At 47.8% G+C, this 18,816-nt stretch overlaps 2 protein-coding genes across 4 annotated transcripts in view; one reads left to right on the top strand and one right to left on the bottom strand.

Moving 5' to 3' along the window:
• The window catches only part of DPYSL3 (dihydropyrimidinase like 3), a 78,218-nt gene that overhangs the window by 49,075 nt on the left and 10,327 nt on the right, over nucleotides 1-18,816 (top strand). For both annotated transcript variants that reach the window (XM_090020539.1, XM_090020540.1), the window contains exons 3-8: nucleotides 5,899-6,083; nucleotides 8,362-8,526; nucleotides 9,353-9,414; nucleotides 9,978-10,058; nucleotides 13,851-13,919; nucleotides 18,050-18,170. In XM_090020539.1, the coding sequence (XP_089876665.1) occupies nucleotides 5,899-6,083; nucleotides 8,362-8,526; nucleotides 9,353-9,414; nucleotides 9,978-10,058; nucleotides 13,851-13,919; nucleotides 18,050-18,170 (683 nt within the window). The remainder of the gene's footprint in view (nucleotides 1-5,898; nucleotides 6,084-8,361; nucleotides 8,527-9,352; nucleotides 9,415-9,977; nucleotides 10,059-13,850; nucleotides 13,920-18,049; nucleotides 18,171-18,816) is intronic.
• On the bottom strand, nucleotides 650-4,372 carry LOC149856285 (uncharacterized). 2 transcript variants are annotated; one of them, XM_090020542.1, is made up of 4 exons: nucleotides 3,748-4,372; nucleotides 3,555-3,624; nucleotides 3,138-3,296; nucleotides 650-1,207 (listed from the first exon to the last, which is right to left on the bottom strand). In XM_090020542.1, the coding sequence occupies exons 1-4, from the start codon at nucleotides 4,141-4,143 to the stop codon at nucleotides 1,140-1,142; spliced, it is 693 nt and encodes a 230-aa protein (XP_089876668.1). In that variant the 5' UTR covers nucleotides 4,144-4,372; the 3' UTR covers nucleotides 650-1,139. The 2 variants fall into 2 exon arrangements, with proteins under 2 accessions (XP_089876668.1, XP_089876667.1); XM_090020541.1 differs by having other exon boundaries at nucleotides 3,555-4,372.

Raw genomic sequence — 18,816 nt, 5'->3', positions numbered from 1 at the left:
ATTCATAGATTCATAGATTCATAGATGCTAGGGTCGGAAGGGACCTCAATAGATCATCGAGTCCGACCCCCTGCATAAGCAGGAAAGAGTGCTGGGCCTACATTACCCCAGCTAGATACACATCCAACCTTCTCTTGAATACCCCCAGGGTAGGGGAGAGCACCACCTCCCTTGGGAGCCTGTTCCAGACCTTGGCCACTCGAACTGTGAAGAAGTTCCTCCTAATATCCAATCTAAATCTGCTCTCCTCTAGCTTGTGGCCATTATTTCTTGTAACCCCCGGGGGCGCCTTGGTGAATAAATACTCACCAATTCCCTTCTGTGCCCCCCTGACGAACTTATAGGCAGCCACCAGGTCGCCTCTCAACCTTCTCTTGCGGAGGCTGAAAAGGTCCAGTTTCTCTAATCTCTCCTCGTAGGGCTTGGCCTGCAGGCCCTTAACCATACGAGTGGCCCTTCTCTGGACCCTCTCCAGGTTATCCGCATCCTTCTTGAAGTGCGGCGCCCAGAATTGCACGCAGTACTCCAGCTGCGGTCTGACCAGCGCCCGATAGAGGGGAAGTATCACCTCCTTGGACCTATTTGTCATGCATCTGCTGATGCACGATAAAGTGCCATTGGCTTTTCTGATGGTTTCGTCACACTGCCGACTCATGTTCATCTTGGAGTCCACTAGGACTCCAAGATCCCTTTCCACTTCCGTGCCACCCAGCAGGTCATTTCCTAGGCTGTAGGTGTGCTGGACATTTTTCCTCCCTAGATGCAGCACTTTGCATTTCTCCTTGTTGAACTGCATTCTGTTGTTTTCTGCCCACTTGTCTAACCTGTCCAGGTCTGCTTGCAGCTGTTCCCTGCCCTCCGGCGTGTCCACTTCGCCCCATAGCTTAGTGTCATCTGCAAACTTGGACAGAGTACATTTCACCCCCTCGTCCAAGTCGCTGATGAAGACATTAAAGAGTATCGGACCAAGCACCGAGCCCTGCGGGACCCCACTGCCCACACTCTTCCAGGTTGAAACCGACCCATCCACCACAACTCTCTGGGTTCGACCCTCCAGCCAATTCTCCACCCACCGGACTGTGCAGTAATCCAAGTCACAGCCCCTTAACTTGTTCACCAGTATGGGGTGGGATACCGTATCAAAGGCCTTCCTGAAGTCCAAGTATACGACATCCACCCCTCCTCCTGCGTCGAGGCGTTTTGTGACCTGGTCATAAAAAGAGACTAGATTGGTCAGGCACGATCTACCTGCCACGAACCCGTGCTGGTTTCCCCTCAGCATAATTTGTCCTGCCGGGCTCTCACAAATGTGAGCCTTGATGATTTTCTCAAAGATTTTGCCAAGGATGGAGGTGAGACTGACTGGCCTATAGTTACCCGGGTCCTCCTTCCTCCCCTTCTTGAAAATGGGAACCACATTGGCCCTTTTCCAGTCCTCCGGGACTTGACCCGTGCGCCACGAGCATTCAAATATTCCCGCCAGTGGCTCTGCAATGATGTCGGCCAGTGCCTTCAGTACCCTCGGATGGAGCTCATCCGGGCCTGCCGACTTAAAGGCATCCAGTTCCTCCAAGTGACCCTGCACCACCTCAGGGTCCACGCATGGAAGTCTGGTGCCTTGCTGCTGCCTCCCTACACTCCCAGTGAGAGACTTGTCATGCCTCTCACTTAGGAACACTGAGGCGAAGAACTCGTTGAGGAGTTCAGCCTTGTCCCCTCTGTCCGTCACCAATTGTTTCTGCCCATTTAGCAGGGGTCCTATTCCTCCCTGTGCCTTCCTTTTACTCCCTATATATCTAAAAAACAATTTCTTATTGTCTTTTACTTGGGTTGCCATCCTCAGCTCCATGGTAGCTTTGGCCTGTCTAACTGCCTCCCTACAAGCACGAGCAGAAGAGGTATATTCCTCTTTGGTGATCTCTCCCTGTTTCCACTTTTTATGTGCTCCCCTTTTGGCCCTTAGTCTGCCCTGGATTTCTCTGGTCAGCCAGGGAAGCCTCCTGGCCCCTTTCCCTCTTTTACCTCGCACGGGGATCGTCTCGCTTTGTGCGAGAAGGATAGCTTCCTTAAGGCACAGCCACCCTTCTTGGGCTCCCATCATTTCAAAACTACTACTCTGCAGTGCATCCTTCACTAATCGCCTGAGTTCGCTGAAATCAGCTTTCCTAAAGTCCAGCACGTTCACCCTACTGGTTACCTTACCCACTCGACGCCTTATGTTGAATTGTACTTTTAGGTGATCACTGTCCCCCAGATGGCTACCGATCTGTAGGTCCCCTACTATGTCATCCCCCGTTGCCAATACCAGATCCAGTAAGGCATTCCCCCTAGTGGGACCATGTACCTCCTGCGTCAGGTGGAGGTCCTGTACACAGGTTAGAAACCTGCGTGAGCGGTGGGACTTTGCTGTCTGTGTCTCCCAGCAGATGTCCGGGTAGTTTAGGTCCCCCATGACCACCGCCTCTTTAGCTTTTATGGTCTCTGAGAGTTGCCTCAGGAGCCCCAAATCTATTTCTTCCCCTTGATGTGGGGGTCTGTAGCAGACCCCTACCACCAAATCCTTTTCTCCTTGCCCTCCATGTAGCCTAACCCACAGTCCTTCTACTTCCTCATCCTTTGATTCTGTCTTGATGAGGGTTGATGTATATTGCTCCTTAACATAGAGCGCAACCCCTCCCCCCCTTTTCCCCACTCTGTCCTTTCTGTACAATCTATAGCCCTCAATATGTACCGCCCAGTCGTGGGATGGATCCCACCAGGTTTCCGTCAGCCCCACTAAGTCGTAGTCATTTAGTGCAACCAGGAGCGCTAGTTCATCCTGCTTGTTCCCCATGCTCCTAGCATTAGTATATAGGCACTTGAGCCCTGTGACTGGTGCTTTTGCTACCCCCTCGCTCCAAGTCCTAAAGGGCTTTTTGTCTCTAACCTTCCCGTTCCTTACCTGTGCCGTATTGCTGTCCACCCCCTGTCTTTCACGTTCCCAAAGCTCTCTTTCTTCAGGCTGGGCTGTCCTTGTGGGTGCCACCTGGTTTGGTGGTCCACAGCCTCCCCCACCCTCATCTTCCCCTCCCCCCGACGAGCCTAGTTTAAAGCCCGCCGGAGGAGATCCGCCAACCTGGAAGAAAACACACGCTTACCTTTGGGGGACAGGTGAAGCCCATCCCAGCTGAGCATGTCCCTCGTTGTAATGTGTGGGTCATTGTCCAGGAAGCCGAAGCCTGCCTTGAGACACCAATTCCGAAGCCGCCAGTTGGTCTCTCGGATGCAGTTCTCATGCCGTCTTCCGCGTCCGTTCACTGGTAGGATGGAAGAGAATACCACCTGTGCACCAAATTCCCTCAGCACGCCGCCCAGAGCCTGGTAGTCCGCCATAAGGTGATCGGGGGTTCTCCTGGCCGCATCATTAGTACCCACATGGACAAGGACCATGGGGTAGTAATCGGTGGGCTTGATCCTGGCCTGGATTACCTCCGTCACATCCTGAATCTTAGCTCCAGGCAGGCAGTAGACCTCTCGTGCTGAAGGGTCCTGGCGACAAATGGGCCCTTCCGTACCTCTCAGGATGGAATCGCCTATGACGAGCACGCGTCTCCTCCTCTTCTGGGTCCTCTCGGATCTCTTGATCTGTTTGGAGTGTGAAGAATGTGGCATTTCCTCCTGCCCAAGGGTTTCCTCCTCCCTTTCCATCTCCTGCAGAGTCGCCAAGGCCTCGTACCTGTTCTCCAGTCGAACTGGAGAAGCTTGTACCTGCTCGCTGCGAGCCGCTCCGGTCCTGGCTGTGACCGTCTGCCACTCTGCTGTGGAGGTCCTTCCCTGGGCTGCTTCTTCCTTGGGTGCCTGGTCCTGCAGGGAAAGGAAATAACTGTCAATTTCCTCCTCCGCCTCCCTGATCCCCCTCAGCCTGCTAACCTCCTCCCGGAGCTCCCTCACCTGCGCCTCCAGAGCCCTAAGCCGGGCACCTGCCGGACAGGTGTGGGGACTCCCAATCTCTGCCCCCCCCAGCCCTGCTGGAGATCCCCCGCAGGCCGGGAGGTAGGGGGACATCAGCTCCCCCATGGGCTCAGTCTGGGTGGAGGCCTCAGACCAGCCCCGGTTAGCCTTGTCCCCCTGGGCAGAGGCCCTAGCAGCACTCCTCGTATACATCCTTCTAAGCTGCTATTTGTAGACCTGTGTGGTGTCTACGTCCTACCTGTACAGGAGTCCCACTCCTGGCCCTCCCAGCCCGCCCGCCGGCGCGAACGCCTGCGCAAACTCCGGCGCGCTCTGTTCGCGCTGCGCGGCTCGGGAGCGCGGCTCCCTACTGGCTCAGCTATATGGGACCCGGAGGGCTTCCCCTCCGGATCCGGCTCAGCTGTGCCGAGGCCCTCCGCCCCACTTACCTTCGGGGGATCAGCTGCTGCTGCCCCCGCTGCCGATTCCTCTGCTGCTGCTGCTGCTGCCGCCGCCGCCGCCGCCTCGGGTCAAAAGTTAGTTATGGGGCACACGTGCGTGCGGGACACACGTGTGCCTAACTCCTCTCCTTCCCGCTGCTGCTTCCCGAGTGAGGGAACTACGTCACCCTGCGGCTTTGAACCTGTGGTTTGAATTACCCGCCCCCGCTCTAACGGCCAATCAGGCGCCTCGGTCTACCCGGAAGTGCCTGCCGGCAGTTCCGCCCCCTTCGCTCCCTTGCTGGGGGGATCCGCTGCCGCGGAAGCCTGCTCCCTAAGGGTTAGCCCTTGAGGGGGCTTGCTGGCCTGGGGGGGCAGTCCCCTCCCTAGCCCTCCCTGTTTGCGCGCTCTGTTCGCGCTGCGCGGCTCGGGAGCGCGGCTCCCTACTGGCTCAGCTATATGGGACCCGGAGGGCTTCCCCTCCGGATCCGGCTCAGCTGTGCCGAGGCCCTCCGCCCCACTTACCTTCGGGGGATCAGCTGCTGCTGCCCCCGCTGCCGATTCCTCTGCTGCTGCTGCCGCCGCCGCCGCCTCGGGTCAAAAGTTAGTTATGGGGCACACGTGCGTGCGGGACACACGTGTGCCTAACTCCTCTCCTTCCCGCTGCTGCTTCCCGAGTGAGGGAACTACGTCACCCTGCGGCTTTGAACCTGTGGTTTGAATTACCCGCCCCCGCTCTAACGGCCAATCAGGCGCCTCGGTCTACCCGGAAGTGCCTGCCGGCAGTTCCGCCCCCTTCGCTCCCTTGCTGGGGGGATCCGCTGCCGCGGAAGCCTGCTCCCTAAGGGTTAGCCCTTGAGGGGGCTTGCTGGCCTGGGGGGGCAGTCCCCTCCCTAGCCCTCCCTGTTTGCGCGCTCTGTTCGCGCTGCGCGGCTCGGGAGCGCGGCTCCCTACTGGCTCAGCTATATGGGACCCGGAGGGCTTCCCCTCCGGATCCGGCTCAGCTGTGCCGAGGCCCTCCGCCCCACTTACCTTCGGGGGATCAGCTGCTGCTGCCCCCGCTGCCGATTCCTCTGCTGCTCTTGCTGCTGCCGCCGCCGCCGCCGCCTCGGGTCAAAAGTTAGTTATGGGGCACACGTGCGTGCGGGACACACGTGTGCCTAACTCCTCTCCTTCCCGCTGCTGCTTCCCGATGTATTAGTGCACCTCTAGTACAGGTACTCCTCACTTAACGTCATCCTGGTTAACGTTCTTTCATTATTATGTCACTGATCTATCAGAGACCATGCTCGTTTAAAATCTTGCAATGTTCAGTTTTAATGTTGTTTGGCTGCCGCCTGCTAGTAGGTAACTACTGTGATGTAATTGGATTCACTTAACATTATTTTGCTTAAAGTCACATTTTTCAAGAACGTACCTATGATGTTAAGTAAGGAGTAGTTGTACTGGTAGATGGTACGTGTCTAGTTGAACATTGGACTTGTGTGCATGTGTGCACAGCTAACCATCCGAGTAATTATCTCATCAGGCAAATAGGAGACAATCTGATTGTCCCTGGAGGAGTTAAAACCATAGAAGCCAATGGGAAGATGGTGATCCCCGGAGGTATCGATGTCCACACTCACTTGCAGATGCCATACAAGGGAATGACAGCTGTGGATGATTTCTTCCAAGGGACCAAAGCAGCCTTGGCTGGTGGAACCACCATGATCAGTAAGTGCATTGGGAGCCTTCACACAAGCAGTGTGCTGTGCCTTAATGGGTCTTTCCCATAGTTAATAGCTTGTAGTTGCAAAAGATCAGTTTTTATGACCTGCTGGCTCCCTTGATTCCTGAGAGGTTTCTCTTTAATTATTTTGAGTAATTGGGTGGAAGAAGTTGGGGAGAGAGAACGCCTATGGACATAGGTATTCCTGTAGGTCAGGAGAGAGGGGGGTGGACCAGGAGAAGGGAGCTGCTGGACAGGGATTTGGGGAGAAATAGAAGGGAGGTAGATGGATGTGACAGAGAGGATATTCAACAGTTGGCCGGGTTCTGGCAGGAGCTGTAGAGAAAGGGCTGACACCAAAGGAAATGGGGAGTATTAATAGATGTAGAATATGGGAGAATCAAGGGAGATGGGGAAGAATGGTTGAATGGAAGGGGAATCATACCACAAGCTGGAAGATCCTGGTGGGAAACATGCCATCTGAGCAGCTGTCTCTTCATCCATGCCCCTGCAACTAGAAGCAGTCTGCTGTCTGACAGGCAGAGATGTGGATCACCCTCTATTTACCACTGAAGTGCCCCCATCTGCCCGCTCCCAGTCAAAGAGGGGAAGGTACAATGAGAAGTGGAACCCCACCAGGTTTCTTAGCAACTTGTGTCACTCTGATGTTGGCTACAATACAGCAGCAGGGTCTTTTTACCTATCAGAATTAACTGGGGAGGGCTGTGGGATAAGCCTCCCTGATTGGACACAATATGCCTTTAGGTATTGAAACGGGAGACTGAGTTTTGCTTCAGCCCTGTCTTGCTGAGGCTCACGTGAGTGCTGGAGAAACCCTTCTTTCCTAAAATGCCAATGGACCATGGTGCACCACAAGCTCTTCTGGAGCAGCATGTTGCAAAATAAATTGAAGAATGCAGGACCAAGTGCTGCCATTGTACAGGTCTGCAGCCCCAGCACCCTTAGTGAGTTGGCAGTCATGTAGCTAATGCATTTGGCTTTTCTTGGCCCTTATCCCAAATACTTTTGTGTGCCACAAATTTGTATGCCTCTTGGAGCTAGGTGAGGCATTCTCAATGCCCAGTTGGAATAAGACACCCTGTTTTAAAGGTTTGGTCCAGTCTCACAGCTCAGCCTCGTTTTGTCTGGAAGATCCTGATAGTGCACTAGTTTCTTGAGGAGCTTACTGCAAACCTAGGCTGACATAATTTCACTGTGATGGTAAGTGGAAGCTGCAGTCTCCCCCATCCTGAGTTTAAATTATGGGGAGCAGGTAATTTGAAGCTAGCAGTCTCAGAAAAATAGGCAAATTTGCATGGGTCAAAACCAAATCATGTCCAAACCCAACCCCGAGTGCTCTGCTCCAGTACCCAGCCTGAGGACTCGTTCACCAGAATGCAGTGCTGCCAATACAGTTAGAAAACAAAACGAGGGCAACGTGCCCAGAGCAATCCAAGTACAGGAACAAGAGGATGCCCCGGCGTCCCACGCAGCCCAGAGAAATAAACAATTCGGACTAAAAAGGAAGTGGAATTCCTGCTTCTCGCCCTGAAGGATGCCACAGATGTGCTCTGGTTTATAGTTTAGGTTTCGCTGCCTCTGCGGCAGCCACAGCTGTCCGCACTTCAGAGATCTACTTGGGATGCAAAAAAAATTGTTGAATCCCACTGCTAAAAGATGGGCTTTCCTTTAGTTCTGCTCTGTCCTCTTGGCTAAGGGGATAACTGTCTCTGTCGCAGCAATGTCAGTTATGCAAAAAGTTCTGTGGCGGTGACTGAGGATTATATAACTGGCAATAAAAGATGCATTAGGGCCAGGTCTTTGCAGGAGACTAAGTTTTAATGGGGTGGAAGTGGGGGTGAGGGAGGATGGAGGCTCCTGTTGCTTCCAGCTGATTTCTCGGCAGCCTGTAAAAGCCACTGGGGCTATGCCAAAGGCTATTAAGACAAGGCTCAGTGCATTTCTTTTCTGATAAGTGCACTTTGGACGTGCTTAAGGAGATGGTGGTGGGAGTCAGTTGTTAGGAGCTCCCTTCATGTTTCATTTCCCCTTGTGCTGTGTAGCTGTTGGGAAGAGAGGTCTGGGACCACCAGTGCACTTCAGCATGATTTCTAGGGTGGTTGCAGGGCTAAAGTAGCAGAGGCCCGATGCAGATGAACAGAGACCAAGTAGAGAGGGTTGTAGTGAGAAGCTGGGACACTGAGTGCAGGTAATCGATGGGCCGGCAAGCCCAGGGTGTAAGCATTCGTTCACAACCTCCGTTCTGTCTGCCCCGGCATCCAGTGGACCATGTGATCCCTGAGCCGGAGTCCAGCCTGACAGAAGTCTACGAGAAGTGGCGAGAGTGGGGTGACGGGAAGGCCTGCTGTGACTACTCCCTTCACGTGGATGTCACCCACTGGAATGACAGTGTCAAACAAGAAGTGCAGACACTCATCAAGGAGAAAGGTTTGTCCAGAGAAAGGGGCTTTCTCCCCTCGTCTTTGACTTCTCTGCTTCAGGCCCCTTTACCTGTACCTCCATTTTCCAGCGCACATTCCCCCCAGGCCCCAGCCCTGAGCACATCTAGAGTCTTGGGAAGCGCTTGAGCCATGGTTAAAGGACAGGGAGACGAGATTGCTGCAATCTGTCCTGCTCACTCTGTGTGTAGGCGAGGCTGTGTCGTCTTTTTCTCATCTGTGAAATGCAGAGATCAGGCCTTGTGAGGAGAGGAGGACAGAAAGGTATTTTATGCTCAAGAGCCTGGAAAGAAAGCCAGTGAGAGAGAGTCACAAACCAAAGGTATAAGACTGGCCTTTTTGCTTCTGCTTCTGAGAGGGAAAGCCAAGCCCACACCCATCCAGTCTGCTACCCCAAGCACGTTCTGTATGTCTTCCAGACCAGTTCCCCCCTTCCCTCTGTGGCCTGGACTTGAGAGTGCTTCCTGCACCGTCCTCATATAGTGCAAAGGGCTTTAAATAGCTACAGCTGCAGCCCAGTGGCAGGTACAGTTTCTGGGAACTGCCTTCGTCCCTCTTGTTTCCTGGCCTCCCTGGGGATACTTTATAACCTTGAACAGTGAATTATTATAGTCCCCTGAAGATAAACAAACGGGGAAAAGAAAGCTCAGAAAATCCTCTGCTTCACCTCCAGATCCTGCCAAAGGCTCCCATTCCTTTAGGTCTGAGTAATTCTCGCATGCCTTGTGGATGTACAAGGAGACGGAGAGGATGGAATAGGGGGTGGAATCCTGTTTGTTCATTTCTTTTTCTGTTTTTCCCTCCTCTGCCCCTAGGAGTTAACTCCTTCATGGTTTACATGGCCTACAAGGATTTATACCAGATGTCAAACACAGAGGTAAGAGCTCCATTGGCCACTCTGTTGGTGGTGCAGGTACCGTCAGGCCCATTTTGTTTTATTTGTAACAGGAGCTGGAAATGAATTCTTGGTATTAAGCAAAGATAGTGAACGGCAATCAGGTTTCACCCCACTCAGTTTTTACTCCGTGGGTTGCATTTCCCTCTCGGTACAGCAGCTTGGCCTGTGGAGGTGATGGCCGTCTATAGTCAGCACCTTCGTAGTATTCCACAGGGTCTTGCAGTGTGGGATCTCCGGAGAGTGTGTCCACTTCCCAGCACGGGAGGTTGGGTGGAGCTGCAGAGGGTAGTAGATACATGTTTTGAAGACTTGGAGAGATCCTTGAGTGCTTGAATAGATAAGCAAGAGCACCATGCAAGATGTTTCCTTACCAAGCCTCGTTCTAACTGTAAATGGGGCTTGCATAGCACTGGAACCACACGGGCTGTCCTTAGCTGGAGGCCTGTTATGCTTTTTCTACAGCCTGGGGTCCCTTAACATCAAACATCAACCAAGTGAAAATGTCTGTGCAGTGGTAATTTTTCTGTCTCACTCTGTTTCAGCTGTATGAAATATTTAGCTGCTTGGGAGAGCTGGGGGCAGTAGCTCAAGTTCATGCCGAAAATGGGGATATCATTGCACAGGTAACTGCTATTCTGTCTATGCTGGGACTGCAAATCTTAGGTGGACAGGCAGTTTAGCGTTGTCCATTAGCACAAGCTAACAGTGAAGAGTAGCCGTACAGAGCACCTATCCGCATACATCTAAATGCCATTGTAATTCTGACTGCTAAGGACCAGTTAGGTCAGGGCCTGTTGTATTAGGCACCCTACAGAAATGATCAGAGAGACCCAGGAGGATGTGTGTGGGTGTGTATATATATATGTGTGTATGTGTATATATAATATATATATATATATATATATATATAAAACTGAAGAGCATGAAATTGCTTTCAGGAATTTATAAATATTTTCACTAGTAATATTTTCCTTAGTAGATAGGCAGAACCTGCTATACTTTTTTGTGTTGGAAAACCAGGTCTACAAACAGAATCTAAATGGTCAATTTTGTTGTCGAAACTAAAATGAAATACAAAGAGCAAACATTAAAAAGTGAACTTTTCTTAAGATGCTACTTGCAACATAGATAAGGGATTTAGGAGAAGTGTTTTTATTATAATTATTTTGGCCTCAGTGTTTATTTTTAAAGTATTCTGGCATTTCCTGCTTGGAATAAAATGTTGTTTGGTTAACTATCGACTGAGATATTCAAAATTAGCAGCCTGTCGCTTTTAAAATCAGCTAAGGAAATCATTTCCTTATGCAACATGGAGTGGAACTTTGCTGTCACAGGACATTGGCAAGAAACATGAACTATTTGGATTTAAAAGAGGATTGCGTGCACGTACACACGCAGTACTGTTAATAACTTCTGTAGCCCTTTAAATTAAGGGAGTGATGTAAGGCCTTGTGAAATCTCTTGCTTCAGTGGTTCAGGAAGGCGTTGTCTCGTCCTCTTATATAAAATTGCTGGTTGATTGGGTGTATTAGACTTTTGCCTTGTCTGAAACATGTAGAAGACTGAAGAACTATACAGAACTAAAGTAAATATCCTAGCGGTCTGATGTAGTACAGCTACTCCTGTCTGATTAAACTGATTCCTGATAAGACAGGGTGGCATCTCCCAACTTACTTTTTTTTCACGTGCACTTTGGAAATGGATGTCATTTCCCCCACCTTCTCCAAATAGGACTAGATTGTATTATAACTGGGCACCAAACTGTTACCTAGGTAGATGATGCAAGATGAATTCTCCACAGTATTGTTTTCAGCAATGCTGGTACTAATTTTGCTGAGAGTGTATTCAGTTGCTCTCTGAAACTTGATATCCATGACTGTGTGCTTGCTGCTTCTCATCAGAGGAAGCCAGATGATTTCTCAGAAATGCTTTGAATCCCTTATCCCCGAGGTATTAGAAAGGGATTTTTCTGACTCTTGCTTTCCTAGAGCCAGCTGTTTTTTGAATGCTTATATGCCTGGTTCATCAGAGTCAAGCTGCAGAATGTGCCTGGGAAGTGGCTGCTACCTGAACTTCTCTTGTAGGAGCTACTTTTGTATCCATAGACTCTTCGGTGCCAGAGTCTTGGTTGCATGATGGCGCTTTGTTTTTTCCAGACATGTTGTCGCCATCATTAGCAAATCCAACCCCTATCAAAAGAAGATTAATATTTTCCATCTGGATGAGCTTCTGTTGTTTTTATTAACTTCTGTTGGGTTTTTTGCTCTTAGGCAACAACAGAGGTTTCAGAGTGCCCTGTGCATTTCAGTCGTATGCACAAACGAGGCTCATTTATCTTCCTTGTTAAGTCCACAACACAATAGAGGGCATCTCAGTTTGGTGCAAGAAAACTCGATGCCCAGAGTTGGCGATTAACCTAATGGAACAGAGTGGTCCATTGAATCTGGCACAGCTGTGGTTGGAGTTACTATTGCTGGATGCTGCATTAGAAAGTAAAGGACCTTATAGTGCACCAGACCACCACTGCATTATAACTCAGAGTGCAAAATGTCAGAGCAGTAGGGGAATGTCTCATACAAACAGTCAGCTTGTGGAGCTGGATTAATGGGACGATGCTTCTTCAGTTTAAGGTTGCACTGGCACAGTGTATTATCATTGGTGTTGCATGTAGGGGGAATAGGAGCTCTTCAGGGGGGGATTTTTGAGGTGCAGGAGAGAAATTTGTTCAGGTGTATACTGTACCACATCCTCACTCTGGCTTTTCCTTTCTCTGGTGGGTTGGGGGTTTAAAGAGCCTCCAAATCAAGCTCTCAGAACCCTTCAGAATGCAAGAATCTTTCTCTCTCCACATATTTTTCATCGCTACATCTAAAGTTCATGGGTGTTGTCACATGAAAGTGATGTGATCGAGGAATGAGCCTTAATTAGATAGAGGTTTTTTTTGTCTACTTTAATATCCTGACCACAAAAAAATAAAAAGTTACAAATTACATTTACTCGAGTTTTGTCTATTTGGAAATTATTTCTCCATAAGATGATATTTACACAAATGGGCCACGGATCCAAATTAGGATTAGATTAGGCTGGTCAGGGACCCTCCACCTTTTTTAAGAAGGAAGTTTCGAGGGCTGTTTTGAAAACAGTCTGGATGAAAGACTTTATTATTGTGTTTGATAAAAATGTCAGAAAGGAATAGTTTTTTCACCTCTCTTTCTGCAGCCCAAGACACAAAGTGTAAGATGCACAGCCCTCAAATAGCAACCTTTGTTCAAATTCTTTACAAATATTAACCGTCAGTCGCAGCTGGAGTCACACCTTCACAACTGCTGTGTGATTATTTTGTGCTATGAGACATAAAAATAAAGGTAGCATGTGCCTTAAGGGTTATAAAAGCTGAAAGGTGCTTACATGATAGCACAAAAGGCACATTGGTGTTTCATATCATAATGTTAGGATTCAGAATTTCTGCCTCATTCATGGCTTGATCATTTTTGAGGATGCCTGACATTCAAAAACAACTAATGGGTAGATAGATGCCTCCCCTGGCCTTCGCTGCTATTCCCCATGTAACTGATACCTGGTTCAGCAAAGACGAGCAATGGCACAAAGAGCGATGTCAGGAGTTGGCATGCTGAACGCTGGGGTTGAGAATGACTGTGTCTTCCTTTGAGCACCTCTCTGGTTCTCTGGCAAGTGAGGTTTATTCAGAATTAATGGTAAATGGAAAACAAATGCAGGTTCTGGACAGCAAGTATAAATTCAAGGCTAACCCATATAAACAACACCACTAATCCATGGCTGTAGTCCCTGGTTATAGCAGTAGACTGTTCTGCTGATTGCTTGAGGGCGAATGACCAAGCCCCTAACTGTTGTAAATATTTTAACATGGGACTAGATTCTGCTCCCATTCATGCCAGTGCAACCTTAGGCATGTCAGAGGGGTTGCATGTCTATAACTGAGAAGACAGTGTGGCCCATGTTGGATTGTGTTTAACTTGTATATCTTTTCCTCAGTGGCCTCAGGCTGTTTGGATTGTTTTTGGACAAAGGGATTGTAAACTGAATTAAGGGCATTTTTTCAGGATTGGAAATTTTTTTTTTTTGTTTCCATGTGTGTTGTAACCCTCCCTCATGGGCATTTGTTCTAGAGACCTATACCAAAGGAGGCGTGTGTGTGACCAGTCCCTCTTTCACCTTTTGCATTTCCCTGCCTCTCTGTTTTTGGTGTGCTTGTGAACCACCAGCAGCAACTTTGCAAAGTATTGACCGTCTGCTGAGCAGCGAGAGATCCATTGTGCTGTGTGATGGATAGTCCGAGCCCTTAGGAAGTGCTGCTTGTGATGGTATTTGTTTTTCCATGAACTGTTTTATCAAAATCAGAGTCCCTTAATACCCTCTTTTTTTCATTCTTCTAGGAGCAAACTAGGATGCTGGAGATGGGAATAACTGGCCCAGAAGGCCACGTGCTGAGTAGACCAGAGGAGGTGAGAGAGAAGCATAAGGAAAAAAAGGAGCTCTTTGCACTCATCCTGTTATATGGGTGCATTTTCTCCATGCAGCACAGCCCTCCTCAGCATAATGGCATCTTAAGTATCTAGCCGTTAAACCATCATCACTGTGGGTGAAGGGGGAGCTTCAGTGATGAACCATTTTCAATAATGATTGAGTTTCTAAGTAATAAGCAGGAGCCTGTGGGTCTTCCTGAAATGTGATAAACAGTGGAAATTAGTGGTGTCTGGCTGTAGCATAAATTTAAGGTTAGTTGTGGGGCATTCAGGCTCAGCATGCAATTGGGTAGAAGGCTGAGATCATAGAGTAAGTGCACTATTAGAGCATCTTTTTTTAAAAAAAAGCATCATTTGCTGTGTCAAAGTTTATTTGTCTTGTAAGGGAAACTCATGAACACACAAATTCCAGCCTTTCCCTAGTCTAATCTCTACCTCAAATCTTAATTGCGTTAAAATCAGACACACACAACCCTTGGCAATGGGACTAGGGGATTTCCTAATTGTGAATTATTGCTAAGACACTAATTGGATTATGTCTAATTTTAGGATACAGGCTTCATTTTTATTTGGCCCATTAATTTGAGTTTAGTCTAATCTTAGATTAATATTTGAAATGGCAGCTTGTAGTTGCTGCCTGCTGAAAGCTGCCTTCAGCTTTCCACAGCACATGAAAGAGAGAGAAAAATAACTATAAGCTGTTATAATAGCAGAGTTGGGAGGGGACTTTTTGTGAAGGTTTGTACTTCAGAAGAAAATAAATTGGCTTAAATTAGAGGAATGAAAAGAGTATTGTATTACTCCTGAGATTTGCATATTGTAAGCTTGCTCATTTTGAGATGTGAGACATGAAAAGGTTTTTCTCCGTAGAAAACTGGACCCATATGTTCAGCTGGTGTAAATTAACTTCAGTGGCAAGTATGCCACTTACACCACCTAAGAATCTGGGCCATTATTTGGCTGTTGCAGTTATGATAGGACTTTGAAACTCTTCTGTCATCAGAAGGCAGTTTTCATTGTCCCAAACTGGTAAAAGATTGTGGATTTTTTGGTCTTGAAGTGTGATGGATTGGAAAAGTGACTGTCAAATTGGCACTAGGAGCCATATATATATAATATATATATATATATATATATATATATATATATATATATATATATATATATATACACTGTCTAATTGAATCTATATCATAGCATCTTAGCAAATACAGAACAAGCTGTTTTTCCTAACTTATACTTATTTTCTCTTTTGTAAGTACTTAAGAGTCTCTTCATTAACAGCTTCCAGATGTGCTAACTGTTGTACCTACACTGCAGATGCCTAGTTCACTACATTGAGCCTGTGATCAGAAAGTCTGCTTGTATTATTTATTCGTTCCAGGCAAATGTTATGCCATCTATTCTTGGGAAAAATCACATGGGAGATTGTTTTGGTGGTTGTTCTCTGCCTAGACTACCAACAGCAGTCCATCACCTTCAGCAAAACCAGGGTGTTGAAGAATGAACTGCTACATAGTTTGGTTAGAAATTGCTGAGGTACAGGGGAAGAAATGAATCTGCCTGACCACTCCCAACTTTAGCTATGTTGGATGTAAGAGGAGCGAAAACTCTCCCGATATGCACAGAGAGCAAAACTGCTGGATAGTGAACTGCTGTTTGTACGCAGCCACTTTTTATTACTAGAACGGCGCTTTAAACATGAAGGAAAAATTGGAATTTGACATGCCATGGTCTCTGATAGTGATGCTCGCTAGAAGTTTATATCCCACCTATTCCCCAATGCGACAATCAGTCTAAGGTTGTGGTGTTATGTATTTCCTGTATTTTCTCTTCTCCCAAACCCACAAAGTTGGGAGCTCAGGCCATCTACTACCCAACATCTACCAAGACACCTCCACTGTTACAGTGGTATAGGACTACATTCCTCTGTCCAAGCATTGTCCGTGTGGAATTGTCTCCTCATAGAGACTAGATGACTGACACATGCAGATGAACCCAACATAATCTAGTTTGTTCATGAGTATGTGAAGTCAGATGGGCAATGAGCTACTTCACTGATTCTTAGTCGGGCAGTTGATTTGATAGAGCCCTGCAAAAACCGATGATCTGTAAAGTCCCTTCCAGCCTCTAACATTTATGAAAATGCAGGAGATAGGAGTGCTGCTCATTTATGAGAAGCTGAATAGAACATTTCAATGTTATAAAAGACTGTTCGTGCAAGGAGTTTAACAGCATGATTTTCATTGATCTTAATGGGAATTGTGTGGGTAAATATTTTTCTCCTTGCTGCTTTGATCATTTGGTTCTCAAGAACTTTGCCTTTCTGCCTTCAGTAAAGGAACAATTGTAGAAACATTACTAGAGTTCAGCTTCACTGGACAAGGGTTGGGTTTCTGAGCATAATCAAACGGGTTTTTGTAGCATGCCCAGTTCTGCAGACATGCAGGGGATGATGATGGGATTGGATTAGGACCAGGTGAAGAAGCAGTAGGGACCAACTGTTTACCTAGGAACTATGTACCCAAATCACATTCTGCATATGTGAGCACAACCTCTCTGTGACAGGATATCAGGTGCTTCAAAAAGCTCCCTTTTTGCACTGCAGACATGGTCAAATCAAAAAGTACAAACCCATTTGTTAAGCACTAGGCTGGAAAGAAAAATGGATGTATGAGCAAATGCCACGCACAGAACATATTTGAAAGTGCCACAGCTGAATACAGTAGATTTGCTGCATAGATACAAATCTAGTGTATTGGCTCTTAAGTGCATGTACAAATATTTCAGTGTTTACATTGTTATTCTTTGAACCCAAGAACTGGTTTAGAGCCTAAATGGAAGGCTCGTTTGAGTCGAACAGCCCTGATGGAAATAGTGTGAAGGTGTGTGTGCTGGTCAGCTTACCTAGTATGTGGGAGGAATTGGGTTTGCATGATCCAAGAAGTTCTGTCTGCATTGTTGCCAGCTGGCAGCCTCTGAATGCCAGAGGAATAGGCCTCTTTTTCTTATAGGTATGTTATCTTAAGGTTTGGAGGGTTCTTTTTAAACTTCCTAATTTTGAAGCTTTGAAACCAACCATGGAGAAAAATCTTGGCCGGCCCTTTACAAAGGTATAGCTCATGCTTAACGGGAGGTGATGTAATATGCCAAAGATATCCTGCTTGCTAAAGTGTTGAAAATCTTCCCAGGCCTAACAGCAAACAAGCTATTCAAGTGTAGGCTGATGTCAGAGGAGGCTGAACTGCCGAGCAGCAGGTTAGCAGCACAAACGGACTTAGACAGAAACAGAGCTACCAGCAAAATAGCCTCATCCACAGGCACAGCCAGATGTTAATTTTTAAACAAATGCAGAGTGATCCTGTAGTGACAGCACACTCCTATAGAAAGAGGGTTGGAATGGGAACTCGGAGGCTTGGCCCTGTTTCTGGGTTGTTGTGTGACCATGGGCAAGTTAGTTGATACATCCATGCCTCAGTTTCTCCACTGAAAAATAGGTTAATAATACTCCTTTGAAAGCTCTTCCTGTTATTTGGATAAGTAGCATTTAATAGATTTATTGTTGCATATCGTTGTTAAAAGCTAATTTAAAGAGCTGTGCAAAGGAGCGGGTGGGCTTGGGTAGTGAACAGCAAAAGATCTGCATCTAGATTCTGTTCAGGGCTCGGCATCTAATTCAACATTGCTGAAAACTGTCAAGCTTCTCTATCGGGATTTCAGCCCAAGTGTTACACAATGTTTTGATCTTGTAGGTTTGTGGCAGTTCCTGGGAGCCCTGGTCACAAACTGTAGGTGCTTTAGGACCACAAAACCAATGACACTTGTCCCAAATTGTTCACAGACTAAGAATGAAATGAAGGAAAATCGGCAGGTTCACCTAGAGCACATGGCAGCAATAAGACCACGTTGATCAGCATGATGGGCAGCATATGTTTTATTCAGTGAACCATTTAAACACAATGGGGGGTGGATGCTCTTGTGGCAGAGGGTGCCCCTGGACATGTGCAGTGACCTTGCACTAGTAGGATTCATGCCTTTATTAGGTAGCTGGTATCTTGTCCTCCCCATGGGTTATTTACAACCTTTGTGTGTTACTTCTGCTCTTCCAGCTGGAAGCTGAAGCTGTTTTCCGTGCCATCACCATTGCTAGCCAGACCAACTGTCCTCTCTATGTGACCAAAGTGATGAGCAAGAGTGCTGCAGACCTCATCTCACAAGCCAGGAAAAAAGGTGGGCAGCCTTTGTCTCATCCCTCCTAGATTTCCTTTTTCATCTTTGGGTTTTTGTGTGGCTAGGCACCCTGTTCAGAAGGGTCCTGTGCCCTTGCCTTTGCTCCAAGCAAGGAGATTCGTCCCTTGACCTATTTTAGTGCTTCCCACATCACCTCAGCCAGTCAGCATGGGGTTTTGCAAAGAGCTAGTGAAGTGTGAGTAGTGCAAACTTATCTTGACCATTATATGAAATGGGAAACCGTTGGTATGTGTTTGGGCATGCTCTCTAACCTATCTGTTTTTTCTGCAGTACCTATCACCAAGGTTTCTGTGTCACTAGCTGATGTGAATGTGTGTGGGGGTGGGGGGGAGAGAGAGAGAGAGACAGAAAGAGGTTCAGTCTTTCTCTGACCTCTCGGAATGTAAAAACCATCATAACACTAGTCACCAGGTAATGTCTGTGATTAATGGGAGGCCTGTTCTCAGCCTGGGGGATCTGCCTTTGGTTGCCTGCCAGAAGCGAGAACATCAGGTAGCAACATTTTCTGGGCTGGTGGGTCAATGGTTTGAATACCAAAGTTTATTTAAGACCAGAAAGCATTTTCTCTGCCAAGAGGACACGAACTGTCCTAATGTAAGTGATTTGACCTGCTAAAAATATCCCC

This window comes from Crocodylus siamensis, chromosome 10, assembly GCF_052110815.1.
Source record: "Crocodylus siamensis isolate JL-2025a chromosome 10, ASM5211081v1, whole genome shotgun sequence".
In the NCBI taxonomy this organism is placed as follows: domain Eukaryota; kingdom Metazoa; phylum Chordata; order Crocodylia; family Crocodylidae; genus Crocodylus; species Crocodylus siamensis.
This window is presented reverse-complemented; position numbering and strand designations above follow the sequence as displayed.